We start from the raw sequence: 19,693 nt of genomic DNA, 5'->3' as shown, positions 1-19,693 counted from the left end.
TCTAGAGGGGAGGGGGGTGGGAGGATGGGTTAGCCTGGGGGTGGGTACTGAGGAGGGCACATTCTGCATGGAGCACTGGGTGTTATGCACAAACAATGAATCATGGAACACTTCATCTAGAACTAATGATGTAATGTATGGGGATTAACATAAGAATAAAGAAAAAAAACAAAACTTAAAAAAAAAAAAAAAGATTTTATTTATTTGACAGAGAGAGGGAACACAAGCAGGGGGAGTGGGAGAGGGAAAAGCAGGCTTCCCGCGGAGCAGGGAGCCTGATGCGGGGCTCAATCCCTGGGACCATGACCTGAGCCGAAGGCAGATGCTTAACGACTGAGCCACCCAGGTGCCCCGAATCTGGCTGTTTTTAACAGGGGAATGAGAACAAGAATGGGGCTGAGAGGTGATGAACCGGCGCCCCGCTTACTTCAGTCAACTGCCGGAAAGTCTCCTCCACCTGATGCAGGATGGCTGGGGAGTCTTGGATGAAACCCTTGATGGCGTCTAAATGATTGAAAGTGATCAGCAACACATCTTTGGGCCGGGGACACAGCAGTATTTGGTATTTGAAAGCCATGGTCATCAGGTCATACAGCTGCACAAAAAATAGAAGCAGACATCAGCACCTCCACACAATCGTCCAGTCAAGCATTTACTGAAAACCAGTTCTGGGCATCTCATACAGCTCAGGTGACCATGTCGGTTATCACTCAAACCAAGAGTGTAAAAGGGGATGATGTGAATAATGAAACTGGGACAACAGGTATAAACCAGGGCATTCCCGGGAAAGCCAGGATTTCTGGTCAGCTTACGTATGCTGCTGACAGGAACATGTTTGGAACAGTATTGGCAGCCGTGGGGCCCTGGACTGGGTGCTGGCCTCAGGGAGAGCAAGTTCAAAAACCAGCCCTCTGCTGTTGTGGTCGATGTGTTGTGGATGGCCCTGGCCATGTCCCTTTGCCTCTCTGAGCCTGAATTTTCTCATCTGTAAAAAATATTCCCTGGGGCACCTGGGTGGCTCAGTTGGTTGAGCGGCCAACTGTTCTTTTTTTAAAGATTTTATTTATTTATTTGACAGAGAGAGACACAGCGAGAGAGGGAACACAAGCAGGGGGAGTGGGAGAGGGAGAAGCAGGCTTCCTGAGGAGCAGGGAGCCCGATGTGGGGCTCGATCCCAGGACCCTGGGATCATGACCTGAGCCGAAGGCGGACGCTTAACCGACTGAGCCACCCAGGCACCCAAGTGGCCAACTCTTGATTTCGCCTCAGGTCATGATCTCACAGTCTGGGCTCCCTGCTCAGTGTGGAGTCTGCTGGAGATTTTTCTCTCTCATTCTCCCTCTCCCCTTTCGAGCTCTCTTTCTCAAATAAATAAGTATATATATAAATACAATCTTAAAAGAATTACTCCCTAATTTCCTGTCGTTGCTAAACTGCTGAGAGGAGTCAAGGGGAGAGTATGTGTGCATGTGGCAAGTGTGAAATCCTACAACCATGTAAGAGCAATTTTAAATGGTGAACAATCCTTAATGAGATATCAGCATGCCCCACGTGCGGTCTGGCTGTCCACGAACCATCAGAGGCGAGACACTGGTGAGGACCAAAGTGGTCAAGATAGGTTTTGTGGAAGCAGAAGGCTGCAGGCATAGGTTCACACCAACTGTCACATATGGCGACTGCCTGAGTAGGTTTGGGGCTGAAGATGAGGGCTGTCTGAAATGACCACAGTGGGGGTGCCTGGGTGGCTCAGTTGGTTAAGCGACTGCCTTTGGCTCAGGTCATGATCCTGGAGTCCCGGGATCGAGTCCCATGTCGGGCTCCCTGCTCAGCAGGGAGTCTGCCTCTCTCTCTGACCCTCCCCCCTCTCATGCTCTCTATCTCATTCTCTCTCTCAAATAAATAAATAAAATCTTTAAATAAAATAAAAATGAAATGACCACAGTGTTTTCCACCTAGTGCCTGGGAGAAGGCCGATGCTGACAGTGGCAGGGCAGTCTGGGGGATGGGGGTGGAAGGAACCGGTCTGGGAGAGAAGCTAGGGCATGACTGACGCAGGATGGAGGATAATCTACACCCACGGAGTGTAGTGCTGAGCGCACTCACATACATCACCTTGTTTGGTCCCATTTAATCTTCACATGGACTCTATGACGAAGATGCTAGCCCCAGTTTAAAAATGAAGGGACTTGCTTAATTTCACACAGCTGGTAATAAATGGCAGGATGAGCTTTGAGCTCAGGATGTTCAGATCCTAAGGCATTTGCTAGAACTTTCTACATGATCCCATTTCTCCAACATGCAGCTAAATATTTCATTTGGAAAGCAGAATACCCAGGAACACCCTGGGGTGTGTGGGGGCGGAATGTATAAAACTAAAGATACAGACTTGGGACTCTCTGCCATCATTATCACACGTTAAGCACCTGTTGTCGACAGGACCCCATGAGAGGAATAAAGGATAAAACCAGGTAGAAGACAAAGAAATGAAAGTTCAGAGTTATTCAGTAAATTGAGTCTACAGCTAGTATGGTAGAGCTAAGACTTGAAACCAGATTTTTTTATTCCAAATTCTGTGTCCTTTCTCCATGGAAACCTAAACCTTCTCAAAGGCAGAAGAAGAGCAAGCAGCAGAGGAGATGATTAACATTGATTGAACATCTATTATGTGCCAGGCCTACGTGTTTTATGTTTTCTCACTTAATCCTCCTGAAACTGATGAAAAAGCTATTATTATCCCCATTTTATAGATTAGAAAGTGGAGGCTCAAGGAGATAAAGGAGCTTTCCAGAAATAAGTGAGAGGAGGTAAGGGCACAGTTAAAGGGAGACAGCTCCCTGAGGTTGCCAGGTACCAGCCGGAAGTGAGCACGGATTTTGTATACTTGGCACTCACTGTCAGTCCTCAGGACTTACAAACATTCACATAATGGAGGAACTAAAAAATGAATCCTTTTAAAATTATTATTATTGCTATATTAAAAGTAACTGAAGTCCATATTTTATTCAGATTTCATTAGTTTTCCCCTAATGTCCTATTTCTGTTCCAGGACCCCAGTTACATTTAGTCATCAGGTCTCCTTAGGCCTCTCTTGGCTGTAATGATTTCTCTAACTGTCCTTGTTTTTGGTGGCCTTGAGAGTTTTTGTTTTTTTTTTTAAGATTTTATTTATTTATTTGAGAGAGAGAATGAGATAGAGAGAGCATGAGGGGGGGAGGGTCAGAGGGAGAAGCAGACTCCCTGCTGAGCAGGGAACCCGATGCGGGACTCGATCCTGGGACTCCAGGATCATGACCTGAGCCGAAGGGAGTCGCTTAACCAACTGAGCCACCCAGGCGTCCCGACCTTGAGAGTTTTGAGTACTGGTCAGGTACTTGTAACATGACCTCCAAATGTTATCTGTCTGATTTTATTTATTTGACATAAAGAGAGCACAAGCAGGGAGAGCAGCAGAGGGAGAGGGAGAAGCAGGCTCTCCATGAGCAGGGAGCCCTATGTGGGACTTGATCCCAGGACCCTGGGATCATGACCTGAGCCGAAGGCAGACGCTTAACCGACTGAGCCCCCGAGATGCCCCATCTCTCTGACGTTTTTCTCACAATCAGAATGGGGTGTGGGTTTTTAGGAGGAAGACCACAGAGGTAGAGTGCTATCCTCATCACACTATATCAGGGTACACACAACCAATGTGACTTACCACCATTGTCATTGACCTTATAGTGTTTGTCATTTTTCCACTGTAAGTCAGCTGTTCTCTTCCCTTTCCATACTGTCCCTTTGGAAGGAAGTCACTGAGTATAGCCCCCATACAGGGAGAGGGGAGTACCTATATTCTGAACAGGAGAGTTTTTTGAATAGGAGATTTTGCAGAATGCCCCAATAATTTGTGTCCCAAAGAAACAGATATGTTCAGGGGCACCTGGGTGGCTCTGTCAGTTGAGCGTCTGCCTTCTGCTGGGGTCATGATCCCAGGGTTCTGGGATCGAGCCCCACGTCGGGCTCCTTGCTCAGTTGGGAGCCTGCTTCTCCCTCTCCCTCTGGCTGCCACTCTCCGTGCTTGAGCTCTCTCTCGCCAAATAAATGAATGAAATCTTAAAAAAAAGAAGGAAAGAAAGAAACAGATATGTTCATGTTCCCTTTTTTTTTTTTTTTTTTAAAGATTTTATCCATTCGTTTGAGAGAGAGAGTGTGGTGAGAGAACACGAGCCAGGGGGAGAGGCAGCGGGAGAAGGATTTCTGCTGAGCAGGGAGCCTGACACGGGCTTGATCCCAGGACCCCAGGATCATGACCCGAGCCAAAGGCTGACACCCAACCAACTGAGCCACCCAGGTGCCCCAATATGTTCATGTTCTAAGTAAAGACTGAGCAGTTTTGAATTTGCTTTAAAAATGCCCGGTTTCCTCATCACAGAGCTGAGATTTGTTCTGAAGCAGAATTAAAGTTTTTAGGGATAGGCACTTGCACTGGGTCGAGGTGTGTGTTCCTGAATATGGGCATGAACACCAGCTCTCTCTCTGGGCAGGTGGAACGACATGAACATCAGAGGGGTTGGGATGGATGACTTGAGGTCCTTTCTAACTCTGGAACTCAATACCAACAACTGATACTTACAAGTGTCTTTTTTTGGCGAGGCACCACTGCATACATCATCTCATTTGACCCAGTCTGTGCTCATGCACCAAAGGTACAAGAAATGCAACCAGGGGGACAGAGGCAGCTCTCTGCTCACCTTATCCATGCTGGCCTGGTTTAGTCTCATAATGGAAGCATGAGCCAGGCGGTCGTAGACAGTCCTCAGGGCCTTCTTGGAGTAGAGCTCTTGCGGTTTGAACAATTCCTCCATAAACTTTTGATTGAACATGGTTGAGATGATGTCATTCAGAACTGTAGAGACAAGAGAGAATACAGCTAAGCAAGTACTGGAGGAAGCTTTATTCAGGAAATGCTCTCTGTATATGAATGGAATGCAGGAGCTGGGTCTATGCAGAGTGGGGATGCTGATGTGCTGGTGAGATCTGCTCCCTCAGGAGAAACCACACAGGTATCCCAATAGAAAGCAGGGTCCAGAGTGCTTTATGAGACTGTCTCTGAGCAAACATAAATGTGACAATGTGCTTCAGTGGTTACAAACCACTTTTGCACATACATTATCTCACTTGATGATAGGGGAGATGTTTCTTTAAAAAAATTCCTATGAACATTTTAGATTAGATCTCTTCCTTAAAATGAGAAACAACATTGCTCTTTTTTTGGTTTGTTTAGCTAATCTATAATGTTTTTACTTAAAATTAAATTTCATAAAAGTGGAACCAATAACGGTAATTGACTCTTTTTAAAGAAAAAACATTTCATGAAAATAGACAAGTCTACCCACTGGTGAGAGATGAAAATATCTCTAATGTTTCTACAAACATGTACTTCAGATCAGCACCATTTTAGAATGTCTTAATTTCTACATTTGATCTATAATATTGATATTACACTATGGTGATGTGTCTCATATTGTTGTTCAAATGGAAAATTTCCATCTGGTGAGAATAAAAATCCTAAGGCATGTGCAAACCAAAGTGTCTATAATTCTAGTTCTTTATTCACTTGTTCATTTCAATATTTTGTGCTACTCAAATAATATTAATTGAAGGCTAGGAAAACCCTCTGGTACAAGAAATAGGAACAGGTATGTATGAACACAGATTATTCTTAATTAAGCCAGATATATCCTGGCCTAAGGGTGACAGGATAAGGATGCTGAGAATGTACATTCACGGTAATTAAAATTTGAAAGGAAACTGATAATTTACAATAATTATACAAAATCAAATATTAAACATGAGTGATTATCACTGAAGGATACAAATGCCCCTCTCTCTTGCCAAAGGTTGCACCAGGTGATTGGTTGTGACCGTGTATTTTAGAGACGGAAGGCAAGGTGGCTCATTCAGGTCATGGTTTCAGGCAACCTCTCCAGCTTTAAGTAATTGATAGAAGTACCCTGGGGGCCAGGCCAGCATTGGGGTGTCCGTCTGGCTCAGTTCGTAGAGCATGCGACTCTTGATCGTGGGGTTGTGAGTTTGAGCCCCACTTTGGGGGTAGAGATTACTTAAAAAAAATAAAATCTTGGGGCGCCTGGGTGGCTCAGTCTGACTCTTGATCTCAGCTCAGGTCTTGATCTCAGGGTGGTGAGTTCAAGCCCTGTGTTGGGCTCCACGCTGGGTGTGGAGCCTACTTATAAACAAACAAACAAACAAATAAAATATTAAAAGCATCTCAAAGAGCATTTTTGGGGAGAAGGGGGAGCTTCTTCATTGTATTTAAATTTAGAGGGAGGGGAGGGGATTCCCCACCTTTTGACACAAAAGAACTAAATGACTGACTCCCTACAGATGTGTTGAACTCACACTTGACCTTGGACTTTACTTGAGGCTCCATCCTCTTTGTGAGGAAGAACCTAATCCATTACCAACACAGGTTGTCTCTCACATCTGACAATTTGAACCCATCGCAGCTTGCCCTTAATGTGCACTAACATTTCCCCAGTGTGGACAGCTTGGAGACATAGGAACTTTTCTGGGTTTGCTTCATGAATGGTCTTTTGTCTTTGACCTAAGCAAGCAAGGACCGGTAAGAAACTGGGTTTTCTACCTTTTTCTTACCATAGCCTATATCAAATGCAGAATTTGCAAGGAAATAGGTACAAATGAAAAGCCACACACAAGGCATTGAGAGAAAGAATTTGAAGAACTTTCTACAGATTTATGTAGGGCAAAGAGGAGTGCCCAAGAGGAAGAATTCCAGTTGAAGGATCGCATCAGCTCCGATTATGTCAATGCTTTCGGAAGCTGCTATTCGCCTGGGTGCTGAGCCATTTCTCTAGAGTCTTTTAAGAGTCCCTAGCAGTATCTGTGAATATAGCTTAGACTCAAATACATCAGTTCTAAAAGAAAGAAAATTGCAGGGGGATTGTTAGTCACTCTGGCAAAGTAAAAAGCAAAATGAAGCCTTTCCCCCTGGGAAGTGAATAGGCTATATATCATCACGGCTCCTTGCACCCTAACAACCAGAAAGTTCTCCTGTCGTTAAGAGTACAGCACGCCCTGTCCCTGTGGGCCGAGCAGTGAACACAAATGACCCCACAGAGGAAATGGCAGTTTGATGATTGGGCCCTGGTACCCAGAGCTCCCGCCTCTCGAATTTAAGTCTTTGGAAAGACTATGGGGGCACAAATTGACAAGTTTACGTCTTACCCTGTGCTTTACCTAGCACTTGGTTGAGGTGGGCCTAAATCTGTACCAGACGTGAGATGAACACCAGGGCACAAAGCGGAACTGGCAGCTATCCCTGCCCTAGAGAAGTAGCCCAGGTCGTATTTAAGTTAAACCTGAGAAATGGGTTTAAGCAGACCTGTCAGTCAGTCTTGGTGTTAGTTTTTGGCACTCGCATGAGCTTTGCATAATTTCATGAGGCAGGAATGCACTAGGAGCCAGGTTTCGAGGGACAGAGACTAAGGGCAGGGAAGGAAATAAATTTTCACAGTTGCATCAGAAGTGTTAGTAACTGAGTTCTTAACAGATAAGGTTGCTCGTCCTGGGTTCTGAAGTCAGTTTCTCCTCATTATTTTGTCATGCCTAAGTTAAAATAAATTCCAATGATTCAATTATGTATGCTAACAGCCTTCATAATCCATACCTCTTGCCTGAAATTCTGCCCTGCGTCAAGAGGTGGGCCAAAAACTGCTCACAGGAAATGGTAAAAGTCAGTAAAAGTGTATCAAGCACTTCAGTTGGGTTTTTCTTTGAGCCTGGCCTGATGAAATAATTCTCTTGATGAAAGCAACTGAGTTTTTGCCAGCTACCTCCGCTATACATTTGTTTTGGGGAACATGCAATTTGGAACCCAGGGTAAAAGGGAGAAGCTACTACTTCTGGATGGTTACGGCTTTTGAATCCTTACTATGTCCCAGGCACTGGCCTTAGAAGTTTCAATGCATTCTCTCATTTAAACCCCAAGACAACTCTGAATTATTCTCCTTATTCTATCAAGGAGGAACGTTGAGTTTTAGATAGGTTAAAGTCCAAGGTCACACAGCTGGTGGTGGAAGTGAAATTAGGATGGGGTGTTTGATTTTAATGCCCGTGCTCTTACATATTACACGCGTCATCTCCTCAGCACACTTGGTAGGCTGAGAGCATTGAAAACATTGAGGACAATGGCTGATGACATGCATCAACTGCACCCAAATGTCAAGTGATGGAAGGTCCTTGCGACATTTAAGGGTGAGAAAGGCTAAGGTTTTATTCAAGTTTGCTGCTAGTCGTGGGTGAAGGGAAAATGGAAGATTCGGCACGACAAGGCCATAGCGCATGCGCGCTTCGCATGCAGCCACCTGCTTCCATGTCCCTCCGTTGCTCGGTAGAGATCTCTGGGTGCTGAGCAGAATGGCTCAGGGAGGAGCCCTGGTGTCGAAGCACAATTCTTTGGCTGCACGATACTGTCACAGAATTATTTTAAGGACTATCAAATAGGGCAGCCGACCCAGAAGTGTAGCTAATGCCCTGCAAAACTTGGAACAGACGAAAGGACAAATACCTCAGGTGCCATATGGTCCTTCGGCCAAAGTGTGCTTGGTTTTCATCTGACATGCTGTATTTATTTAAGTAAGAGATTCCAACGTACAACCAGTCTCTTGGCTAAAGAGAAACTCACGCCTGTGTCTTTCTTAGACATATTTAGGGTGGTCCCCCAGTAAGCCCAATGATGAAGGACCGAGTGAGCCTGTGGATGCAGACTGAACGCATGCAGCCCAGAGATAGCATACCTCGTTTTCTGTCCACCTCTGTCCATTCATCTACATGAAGCATATAAAAAGAAAACACCAGTTCATGAAGCAAGAACATTCTTTTCAAGGAGGCTTTAAAAATAGAAATTCCAATGATCTGGTCTATGAAACTTTACTTTGCATGTTTGCATTAATGTCTAATGCAAATACTCTCTGCCTTCCATTTGAAACTTTGAAAAGGATGACGGGTAAATAACAAGTTCCCAAAAAGCCCTGGAGAGGCTGTACCTTCCCGAGAGGAACCTCGTGGGAGAGGAAACCCGGAACTAGCTCCCCTGGGTTTATCTTGAAAGGCCCGAGAAGTCATTTTCTCTAATGCTATAAGAATACACCTCATTCAAAGGAAGGCTTTACAAGGGCGCCTGGGTGGCACAGTCAGTTAAGCATCTGACTCAGGAGGACCGGGGCGGTGGTGCCACAAGGGGCTCAAGTACTCTAAGGGACAGTGGCTACCGGCTGTTGAGCTGGCAAAAGCATGTCCCGCGTTGGCGCCCTCCTGAGGGCAATGACGCTCAGCTCCAGCAGAGGTCGCTGGAGTGCTGCGCGCTCCCGCCCCGGTCCTCCCGAGGATCCCGGGGAAAGTAAACCGTGTTCTGTCTGTCTGTTATTTTTCCAGATGACTTGCTTATGCCAATTTCACTTTAGTTATATTTTGAGTGGGAGGAAGGCCCAAGGCTATCCAGAGCTGCCTGCTAAATTGGAACTAGAAAAATAAAAACAGAACCTCACCACCATTTGGTTGCTCAGTACTTCACTGTGATCTGCTCCTCCTGGAAAAATCACTTACTGGCTGTGTGTCTGTTTCCCCTTCTGTAAAATGAGGAATGTAAACAAAATGTAATAGGGTTTTATTTATGAGGATTTTTAAGAGGACTGGAGTGAGGCAAAGGCACTTTTATTATTCTTGCTATTGCTTAAAACGGGGGACAATATTCATATGCAACACTCAAAAGTTGCCCCATGGCGAGAGCACTTCCTTTCTGTTGAATGCCAAACTAGAGGCCTCCACTGTGGTGAAAAACTGCAGTATCTGCAATGGCCTCGTGGGAACGGCATGGCCTCCAGACCAATTAGTTGTGTAAGAGAATGAAAACACCTTGAAGAAATATGGTTTCCATTCACAGCATCAACGGGGGACTCGTTTACAGTGTCTCGTGTTTTATAGGCCTCTGTGCACCAGCAACTGTCACAGCGGCTCCTTTAGCTACACCAGCTCTACATGGTGGGATAGATGGGTGTTTCCCAGCTTTCTGAATCCTGCACTCTCCACCCTGTTTTCTCGCTATCTTCTACGAGTCCCCATGAGCCAGTTACTTTCTGTCATTTCTTTCATAAAATCAGTGGGTCCATTGGACAATTTCTTCAGGGCTCCCCCTCTCTTCCCGACCTCCCATTCCCCGCACCCCCAAAGGTTCTGATACAGTCCCCCCAAATATGGAAGTATAGTGTAGCACTTAAGGACATACTGGCTAAGAGTGTGAGCTCTGGAGCCTGATGACCTGGGTTCAAATCCTTTACGCTTCCTCTTACTGACTATGTAACCCCAGGCAAATTAACTTTAGTTTCCCCATCTGTAAAATAGGGATAGCATTACCTACATGATAGTATAGTTGTGGGGATTAAAGTCTTCAGAGAAGTCCCTGGTAGACAGTAAGTGCTTAATAAATGTTGGTGTTGTTAGGAAGATATGTCCCCCGGTTTTAGAAGCAGTTACTGGACGAGACTGATGCAAAGCCCTACCTCCAGTGAATGTACAGAAGGGCTGGCTCAGGCTCCATCCAGCATCTCACATGATGTCTGACACTCATCTAAACTGTGGAAGGGGGGAAAGAGTGTGTGAATGTGAATTACTAAAAATGGTTGAAACTCCCTAAAGCTGTATTTAGCAAACCCAGAAGAACTGTAGCTCCTGAAGACAAAGGAAACCAGTCCCTTCATATTCACAGGGTCTTGCCCAGACCCCCTCTTGAAAGCCAACACCTGCCACTCATTGTGCTAAACATGTTGAAAACATGATCTCATTCAATTCTGACAACTTTGCTGTGAGTATGTATGATGCCCATTTTATGGAAAAAGAAACAGGCTTAAAGAGGTTACACTCCAAGGACATACAGCTAGTTAAAGGGCAAAGCTGGAATTGGAACCCGACTGCATGGCTGCAGAGAGTATGCTCTTAATTGCTAATTTATACCGTTTTTTAAGATGCAGACCACCAGTGCAAGGTCAGCTCAGTGGTGCCATTAGCCCAAATGCAATGACAACACATGTGTGCCAAGGAAAACAGAACCCTCTTGAGGAAGAAACGGCAACATCATATAAAACAGCCAATTTAGATCATCAGTTCAACAAACACTGACTGAACACCAATTTATTCTGGTCTAGACACTATGCTAGGTGCTGGAGTACAAAGATGAAGATGATAATCACATGCGGGGGAGACACCCACAGACCATTTCAGTATAACCTGGCCAGTGATAAGATAGGGAGAGGCATGCATGGGGTACTATGGGAGTATTCTCAGACCCTTTCCCGGTGTGGGGAGGCTTCCTGAAGGAGCTGATTCTCAAGCTGAATAATGCAGAATGGACGAGGAACCATTAGCATAGAAATGGGAGCTTTGGGGTAGAATGGGGATTATTAGCATGGAAACGTGAATGAACATGTTTTAAATGTAGGCCTATAAGCAGTTTGGTATTAGGATACAAAGTAGGAGGCGGGCAGTGGTGGAAGGTGGGACTGCAGAGGTGGAGAGAGATTAGGTCAGCAAGGGCCCTGAAATGTCCTGCCAAAGACTTGGTCTCCATCCAAACATCAGTGTAAGCTGACAAAGGGTTTTCAGTAGCAGGGAGTATGGACAGATTTGCATTTTAGCACGCTCATGGGCAGCAGTGTGCAGAATGAATGGAGGGGGTATGGGATAGTGGGTTCTTTTGATCTCTTCGTGCATGGACATGGACTCAATTGCACAGACACAATAGTGAATATTTGAATATGTATGCTTAACATCTGAATATGTACGTTTAACATCAGTTGAGCATACGGATTGCTGGATAGAATACATTTTTAATCTGGGGTCATGTCAGTTACCTTTATACCATATCTTTCTCTACCTTGAAATATATATTTCTTCCGTACTTAATCCCAGGAAACTTGGTGAAAGCAGTTGTTGGTTGAGAAGGGAGGAAAAGAAGAGGAAAATGGTGGCAGAGAGTTCTGGGTGGTCATTTCTCTGGAGATTAGATGTGGTGTATATGGGTGACAGATTTTGCATTTTATAAGCTCTCATATAATTATTTCCAGAACTGCCTTCTCTTCCAATAATTGTGAAGGGAATAACGTAACTTTCTTATGTCTTCTTATTCATCTGTTATTTCAGAACCCCACCTTTCTAGAAATAGCTTCTGAAATTAGCAAAACTGGCCTCCGGCTCATGGAGGATACCATGCAGAGGACAGGAGAATCAGCACCTGTTGGGGTGGGGGGCGGGGGGAAGAGGTTGCTTGGACTAGCAAACTGTTTCTATAGCTGGTGGGCAGCTCGGTCTCCTACATTTGGGAGGGACTGGTTGTCAAGAGAGATAGGGAAATCATCTCTCCAATTTGAGGGGATGAGGAAATGGTGTGTGTGTGTGTGTGTGTGTGTGCGTGTGTCAGGTTCCCTAATAATATACCCTAGCGCGGGTATTAAATCCTTCTGCTGTGAAAACATCTTTTGGGGAATTTGACTCCCGAGGCGCCCTGAGCGGATGGCGCCGTGGAGTTGTGAGAAAGGTCCCTGGCTACAGGAGCGCGGGGCGCAGGGGTGTTGGTCAGTCTGCAGGGGGGCCTGGCTGTGGAGCTCCGGCTGCGCGCGCGGCGGCGGCGGCGGGGAGGGGGACGGGCTGCCGGGCGTGGGGTGGGCTGTGCGGGCCGGGCCCCTCTCACCTTTGCGGGCCTTGTCTGCCGGGATGTTCTGGGCCCGCAGCCGCTGGTCCAGGATGTAAAGCATCTCCCCGCCCAAGTTCAAGAAGAGCAGCGGTAGTGTCCGCAGCGACATGGTGCCAGATGAGGGCAGAGGAGGCGAAGGGCCACGGGACTGGGTAGCCGGAGGCCGGCCTCCGCGTCCGGTCGCCTGGTTGCCAGGGCAACGCGGCGGATGGCAGAACGAGCCAATCAGCGGGCCGTTTGTTGGGAGGCGCCCGGGGCGGACGCTGATTGGGCCGGTGGCAGCGGCCTCCGCGGTAGGCTGGGTCCCCGGCTCTGCTCTAGCGGTGGTTTTCCCTCCGGCGCGGAGGCAGAGGCAGCGGCAGGGCCTGGCCCAGCAGGTCCGCCCGACATCCTCCCGTCCCCCCCGGCCCGAGAACGAGGAAGGCCCGAGCAGAACTTCCGAGCGAGCTCGGGGCGGCCGGACCTGAGGTGGAATCCCGGCTCCGCCCTTTCCTAGTTGTGCGACTCTGGGCACGGAACGTGGAGGGGTGACCCACCTCTCATGGGTGCAGAGGGGAATCCATGAGATGTGCAAAATGCCACGAAGGCGCTCAATAAAATAATGGACTTTTCTTTTGAATGGGGGGAGGGCCGGAAGTCCTTGAGTTTGCGTTTCCTTCCTAAAAGCTACTTGGAGTGAATCAAACCAGGCTTGTTCTTGTCTGTCCTGCTCCCGCAGGACGCGTGCTGGGGCTTCTCCGAAGCTCTTTCACGTTGTTGAGCAGGCCTCCCACCTACTTCTCTACTTTGAGGGCGTCCTGTAGTTTACCCCCATCTTGAGCTCCAGCATCACCTTCCTATAATCTGCTGTACATTTTTACTTCGATGAGCAACCATTTCTGTAAATTTCAATACTTCTAAAACCTACAAAACATCTTTCCCTCCAGCCACTCAGGCTTGAAATCTGGGCCTTGGCTTCCAACTGTGTTTCCCTGGGTGCTATTATCAGTTATCAGTCACTACTTCTGCTTTTTCCTCCAAAATCGTTCTCACATTGATCTCATTTATTTTTCTGCCTGCATTAGTATGTTCCTCCGTGTTACTGCTCTTTTCTGTCTACTACAGGCACCGGCTGCTAGGCTAAATTTCAGCAGTTGCCATTGTCAATATGAGGAATCCCTTCAGTGGCTCCCAACTGTTTGCCAGATCACAGTTTAAATGCCTCAACATGGCATTCGAGACTCTCCACTCAGACTTCAACTACCTTTCTATTTATTATTTTTTTTTATATGTAGGCTCCATGTCCAGTGTGGAGCCCAACATGGACCCTGAACTCACACCCCTGAGCTTGAGACCTGAGCTGAGATGGAGAGTTGAATGCTTAACGTACTGAGCCACCCAGATGCCCCTCCAACTACCTTTTTAGAGACATCTTCAGCACTCCCTCATTGCTCCCTAATCCAGCCGAACTCATCTACTTCATCAGCTTTGCCCCCTCAATGGAACATCACCTCTTCCTCCTAACCACACCTACCACCACAGTTTTGCCCTGACATTTGCCAAGCTCAAGTCGTTCCCACACCTTCTCTGGCCCCCTTTCCTTCCCAGCCAAGTTTTTGAGTAGTCTACATTCACAACCTGAATTTCCTTAACATCTTCACTCCTTATGTCACTGCAGCTAGGATTCAGCTCTCTCTGTCCTACTGAAACTGCTTTACCATGAAGACTTTTTTCCCCTTAGCCAACATATCACCATTGGATACTATACAGTAGTTGACAGCTGGCAGTCCAAGGCTTTGATTTGATTTTGTCTGGTCTCTGCAGTTTTAAAAGGGACAATAACTAGGATAGGGATATATCAAGCAGCTTAGCATCACTATCTTTTTTTTTTTATTTGAGACAGAATGAGAGAGAGAGAGCACATGAGAGGGGGGAGGGTCAGAGGCAGAAGCAGGCTCCCTGCCGAGCAGGGAGCCCGATGCGGGACTCGATCCAGGGACTCCAGGATCATGACCTGAGCCGAAGGCAGTCGCTTAACCAACTGAGCCACCCAGGCATCACTATCTTATACCTGGTCTTCATACATGACCTGCCTGATTGCTAAAGGCATTTTAGTATGCTATAGCATAGAATCCGCCCATAGCATCTCAGGTCATGTTTTGCCCCTAGGCAGTGTGGTATAATGAGCAGAACACAGGCATGGAGTAAAGACAGATGTGGCCTTGATTCCCAGGCCTGTCTTTAACCAGCTGTGTGAACTTGGACAAGTTACCTAACTTCTGAGCCTTAGTTCTCGCATGGTAAAATGAGGATAATCATGCCAATATGGGGTGGATGGATGAGGAAGGTGGCTTTAAGGAGATGAGATATTGTGCCTAAGGCAGCACTTACAATGATGCCTTTCCTGTAGTGCCTGCTCCATGGTGTCCCTTTTCTCACCTTCTCCACTGGTCCCCCTAAATGATGGCACCTGGCCCCTCAGTGCGGGATCTCCACGTAGCTGTGTCCACTCAAAGTCCTGCCCCATAAAGGGCCTTCCCTGTTCCTGGAGGTGACATCTGAACAGCAAGTCTGCAGTACTGAGCCTCTCATCTCCTTTTTTTTTTTTTTTTTTTTAAAAGATTTTATTTATTTATTTGAGAGAGAGAGACACAGCGAGAGAGGGAACACAAGCAGGGGGAGTGGGAGAGGGAGAAGCAGGCTTCCCGCGGAGCAGGGAGCCCGATGCGGGGCTCGATCCCAGGACCCTGGGATCATGACCTGAGCTGAAGGCAGACGCTTAACAACTGAGCCACCCAGGCGCCCCCTCACTTCTGATTCTGCAGGACCCCACGCTCTGTTCTATCCCTACTTCAACCCCCCCCACCCCGCCAGACCCTCAGTTGCTCCTAAGATCATCCTTCCCATCCTGACATGCCCTTTCTTTGTTTACACTCCTTCTCTGGGCAATTTTACTCATACCCATGGCTTCAATCACCATCCAAACCTAACCCCTAAGCCTCTCTCTAGCTTAGGTCTCGCTGTAGTCCCAGATCTAAGTTTCCAACTGTGTTTTGGATGTCACTTTAATATACCTTCCCCCATTTTGGCTTTCTTCTCAGAATGAAGCCCAAAGTCTTTTCCCCACTGTTGTGGACTGAATATTTGTATACCTCCCCAAATTCGTGTATCAAAGCTCTAAGCCCCAACGTGATGGTATTTGGAGGTGGGGCCTTTAGGAGGTAATGAATTAGATGAGGTCATGAAGGTAGAGTCCTCACGATGGGATCAGTGCCCTTATAAGAAGAGGAAGAGATCTCCCCCCCCCCCCTTGCACGTGAGGACATAGAAAGCAGCAGTCTGTAAGCCAGAAAGATTCCTCACCAGAAATCAAATTGACCAGCACCTAGATCTTGGACTTCCCAGCGTCCAGAACTTTGAAATAGTAAGTTTCTGTTGTTTAAACCAGTTTATGGTTTTTAATGGCAGCCTGAGCAGACCAATACACCCAGAAAACTCTATCATCATCTGGTGTTTGCTTTCCCCTCTGACCTCATCTCTCCCTACTCTTCTCTTTGTTCACTCAGTTTTAGACACACTGTCTTCCTTGGGTTCTTCAAACATGCCAAGCATACTCAGACATCAAGGCCTTGACATTTCACTTGGTGTGGATGGGTGAGTTTTGCAGGAAAAGGGGTATCCGTAACTCCCCAGAATTTATAAGGAACGTTTTGCATATGCGCAGTTTCTTGGGGATAGGACTTGTAGCTTTTATCAGACTCTCAATCTGAACACCAGTACCCCTGACCCCCAAACAATAAATTGCTCTGATGTCTCCCCCTCCCATCTACCCTCCACACAGCTACTGCTTAACCATCTAAAACACAGACTTGTCATCACTCCTTTGTTTTAAACCCTGTCTCCCCGCTCCCTAGAGGGCAGCCAGCACATCAAGCCTCTCGCCGCCCAGCTTCAGCTTACCTGTCAAGCTTTACTTCCTGGTCCCACTGCTCCTTGAACACGGCATGCACCTGTGGACTTCTTTGCCTTTGCACTTGCAATGCCTTCTGCCCAGGATGCTTTCCCACCCTGTTTCTGCCCGGTGAACTTCCACTCATCCTTCAGGGTCCAGTCCCGAAGGCAGCTCTTATAGCTGGCCTACTCGCCTGGCAGTCAGCTGGCCCCACTTCCTCTGTGCAGCTGGGCGCTCGGCCTCACCTCCGCAGAGACGTCACCTGGACCACAGGGTGCTGTTTACATGAGTGTGTGTGAGGTGTGTTGTGAGAATGTGTCCTCTGGTGTGTGAGGGCAGAGGCTCTGCCTCCGACAAGACTGGGATCTCAGAGCTGAATGAAAGAACAAATTCCTCCTCCTCCTCCTCAGGCCACACAGAGCCCCCCCTTCTCTCCTATTATCCTTTAAGGCAGAAAGACAGAACTCAAATACAATTTATTGGTTTTCTTTGATTGCCTCTGGTCCAGCTTTGGAAGGGCTCTCTGGGTTCTTCTGGCCCTGTTTCCGGGCCGCTGCTGCTTTAGCTTTTAAGGCCCTTCTTTGCTTCTTGAGCTTTTGTACCTCCTGGAAGACCTGGGGATGAAAAGGAGCAGGAAGAGACTGTAATCCTATGCAGCACCTCCGGCTTGGCGCAGGTGGGGCGGGAACGGACCTCCCTGGATGGCACGCCAGCCTTTCTCCGCGGGGGTGATGGCCTGTGGGTCTCCTCAGGGCCTGGGGCCAGTTCCGTGCCTCAGGCAGGAGCAGACAACCCTCCTGCTGCTCTCCCCACCACAGTCCCAGAGCGGGGCCAGCCAAAGCAGCAATTTTTTTTTTTTAAAGATTTTATCTATTTACCTGACTGAGAGAGAGAGAGAGAGACAGAGTAGCAGAGGGAGAGAGAGAGAAATTCTGACTCGTACCTGAATGCACAGGGCCTTCTTGGCTGCCCAGCGTCGGTGGCCTTTCCGGTGGTACAGAGCGGGGGAGGTGTACTCAATCCCCAGCTCCTTGCATACCTTCTCGAAGACACTGTAGTTGGTCTTCCGGAGGTTTTTGAGCATCTTTTTCCTCTGATCGATGCTCATCAGCAGATAGCGCTTGTGGGCTTTGTCCTGTGAGGAGGTGGTGGGTTACTTTTAGTATTATATACATAAGTGGTATGCCACTTTACGGTAACAAAGGACGGTCACCTTATCCTCTCACTGGAACCTCCCGACAATCGGACACAAATATTAGTGTAATTCTGTGGTAGGTATCGTCATTGTTATTCCCATTTTATAGACAGGGCAAAGAAAAGGCTCAAAGATATCCACCTGATTCACATAAGGTGCTAGAACTGGGCAGGGTAGGGCCCTTATGTGAGGTCAGGTCTTCCATATGCGTCTACGGGTCTCACTCCGAATCTCACGCTCTTTCCCTTCCCACCCCCCTGCACAGCCTCCCCCCAGCTCGGCCAACCGTCAGCTCGGGTGCAGAGAAGGCCTGGGGCTCCTCTGTGAGGGACCTCTGCAGGGGGGCTGCTGTTCCACACTCCGAATGAGCAAAGATCTCATCTCCAAAGAGCAGGCTCAGCCGGCTCCAGGGAACACAGAGGTGCCACCCCAGCATGGTGCTGGGACCAGTCTGGCTTACAATGGTGCGTTTGTTAAAAATACCTGCAGCTGCCTAATTACAGCAGCTCTGTGCCCAGTGCTGTGCTGGGATATGGCATCATGGTTAAGAGTGTGAGCCCTGGAGCAAGACCCCCAGTTTCAAGTCCTAGCACATCATTTCCCAGTGCTGTGCCTTCAGAAAGAACCTAATCACCCCATTACAAGATCATTCCCCTGTAAAATGGAATAGGGTAGTTATAAGGGTTAAACGAGCTGATGTATGTGAAGTACTCAGCACAAGGCCTAGTACTTCACATGACCATGCTGGTGCTTTATTATTCCATATAGTCCTCGCAATCCTCTCAGCAGGTACGTCTATGATCCCCACTTTACACACAGGAGAACTGAGGCTTGGGCACGTAAAGTAACTTCCCCAAAGTCACACATCTGGTTAGTGGAAATGACAAAGCTGAGAATTTGAACCAAGTCCAAGAATATTCAAGAAATATTTACTGAGCACCCACTACGTGCCAGACACTGCGACCACGTCCTGAAGTTTGTGTTCTTGACCATGGGTGACACTCAGCGCTGCCCTGTAAGGCTCCCATTTCCCACTGGATGCAGGAGGGAAATGTTTTCCCCACTGCAGCTGAGGGGTGGGCACCCTGGTGTTGTAGCCACTTGGCTTCTCCAGCTGCTTCTCTGGACCCAGGGCCCTTAACCTCTTAGACTCCTCTCCCCCAGCTGCTGGTGCTTAGCCGTGAGCGATGCCTAAGGTTTACCTTTCGATGCTTCTGCATGTGTTCTTCATAATTGCGGATCTTGACAGTCAAGGCAACAACTGAAACCACAAACCACAGAGGATGAGAGCTGGCACAGAGGAAGGAAGGGCCCGGGCCTGGGTTATGTTTTAAGACCTCAAGGAATAACAATCACCAATGCTCTGGTGAAGCTCTCTACAATTCCCAAAGCACTCTGAATTTCAAGATCTCCAAAGACTTTGGATTATCTTTCCCTCAGAAAGCAAACCCTAAGAAGGAATGTTCCTTAATCTTTTTAAAGCTTTTACTTTTTTACTTGTCAGAGAGACACAAAGAGAGCAAAAGCAGGGGGAGTGGCAGACAGAGGGAGAAGCAGGCTCCCCGCTGAGCAAGGAGCCCGAGGACCTGAGCCCCGCTGAGCAAGGAACCTGGGATCATGACCTGAGCCAAAGGCAGCTGCTTAACTGACTGAACCACCCAGGTGTCCCGGAATGTTCCTTAATCTTATAAAGGTATCCCCTGACCATAGCAAATAGCATTTTTTTTTTTTTAAGATTTTATTTGTTTGACAGAGACACAGCGAGAGAGGGAACACAAGCAGGGGGAGTGGGAGAGGGAGAAGCAGG

The 19,693-nt window shown here is 47.5% G+C and overlaps 2 protein-coding genes and 1 long non-coding RNA gene across 5 annotated transcripts in view; all 3 read right to left on the bottom strand.

The window, feature by feature from the left end:
• Positions 1-12,965, bottom strand: part of OSCP1 (organic solute carrier partner 1) — a 25,556-nt gene extending 12,591 nt beyond the window's left edge. The window contains exons 1-4 of one of the 3 annotated variants that reach the window (XM_035019087.1): positions 12,758-12,822; positions 10,575-10,647; positions 4,728-4,882; positions 428-595 (exon numbers count right to left, since the gene is read on the bottom strand). In XM_035019087.1, coding sequence (XP_034874978.1) covers positions 428-595; positions 4,728-4,859 — 300 coding nt within the window. In that variant the 5' untranslated portion in view covers positions 4,860-4,882; positions 10,575-10,647; positions 12,758-12,822. Of the gene's footprint in view, positions 1-427; positions 596-4,727; positions 4,883-5,989; positions 6,096-10,574; positions 10,648-12,757 lie in introns of those variants that run through there. The other 2 variants (XM_035019086.1, XM_035019088.1) reach the window with 2 other exon arrangements.
• On the bottom strand, positions 6,181-9,597 carry LOC118019683. The gene is made up of 3 exons (XR_004681719.1): positions 9,567-9,597; positions 8,814-8,843; positions 6,181-6,220 (listed from the first exon to the last, which is right to left on the bottom strand). It is a non-coding gene; the product is annotated as an uncharacterized LOC118019683 (long non-coding RNA).
• Positions 12,966-17,148: 4,183 nt separating the features above from the next.
• The window catches only part of MRPS15 (mitochondrial ribosomal protein S15), a 6,874-nt gene continuing 4,329 nt past the window's right edge, over positions 17,149-19,693 (bottom strand). The window contains exons 6-8 of the mRNA XM_035019084.1: positions 19,089-19,147; positions 17,635-17,826; positions 17,149-17,305 (exon numbers count right to left, since the gene is read on the bottom strand). Coding sequence (XP_034874975.1) covers positions 17,168-17,305; positions 17,635-17,826; positions 19,089-19,147 — 389 coding nt within the window. The 3' untranslated portion in view covers positions 17,149-17,167. The remainder of the gene's footprint in view (positions 17,306-17,634; positions 17,827-19,088; positions 19,148-19,693) is intronic.

The sequence above is a fragment of the Mirounga leonina genome, unplaced genomic scaffold, assembly GCF_011800145.1.
Source record: "Mirounga leonina isolate KUSES-001 unplaced genomic scaffold, KU_Mleo_1.0 Mir_173, whole genome shotgun sequence".
In the NCBI taxonomy this organism is placed as follows: domain Eukaryota; kingdom Metazoa; phylum Chordata; class Mammalia; order Carnivora; family Phocidae; genus Mirounga; species Mirounga leonina.
Note: the sequence above shows the minus strand (reverse complement) of the source record. Positions and strands in the feature narration are given on the sequence as shown.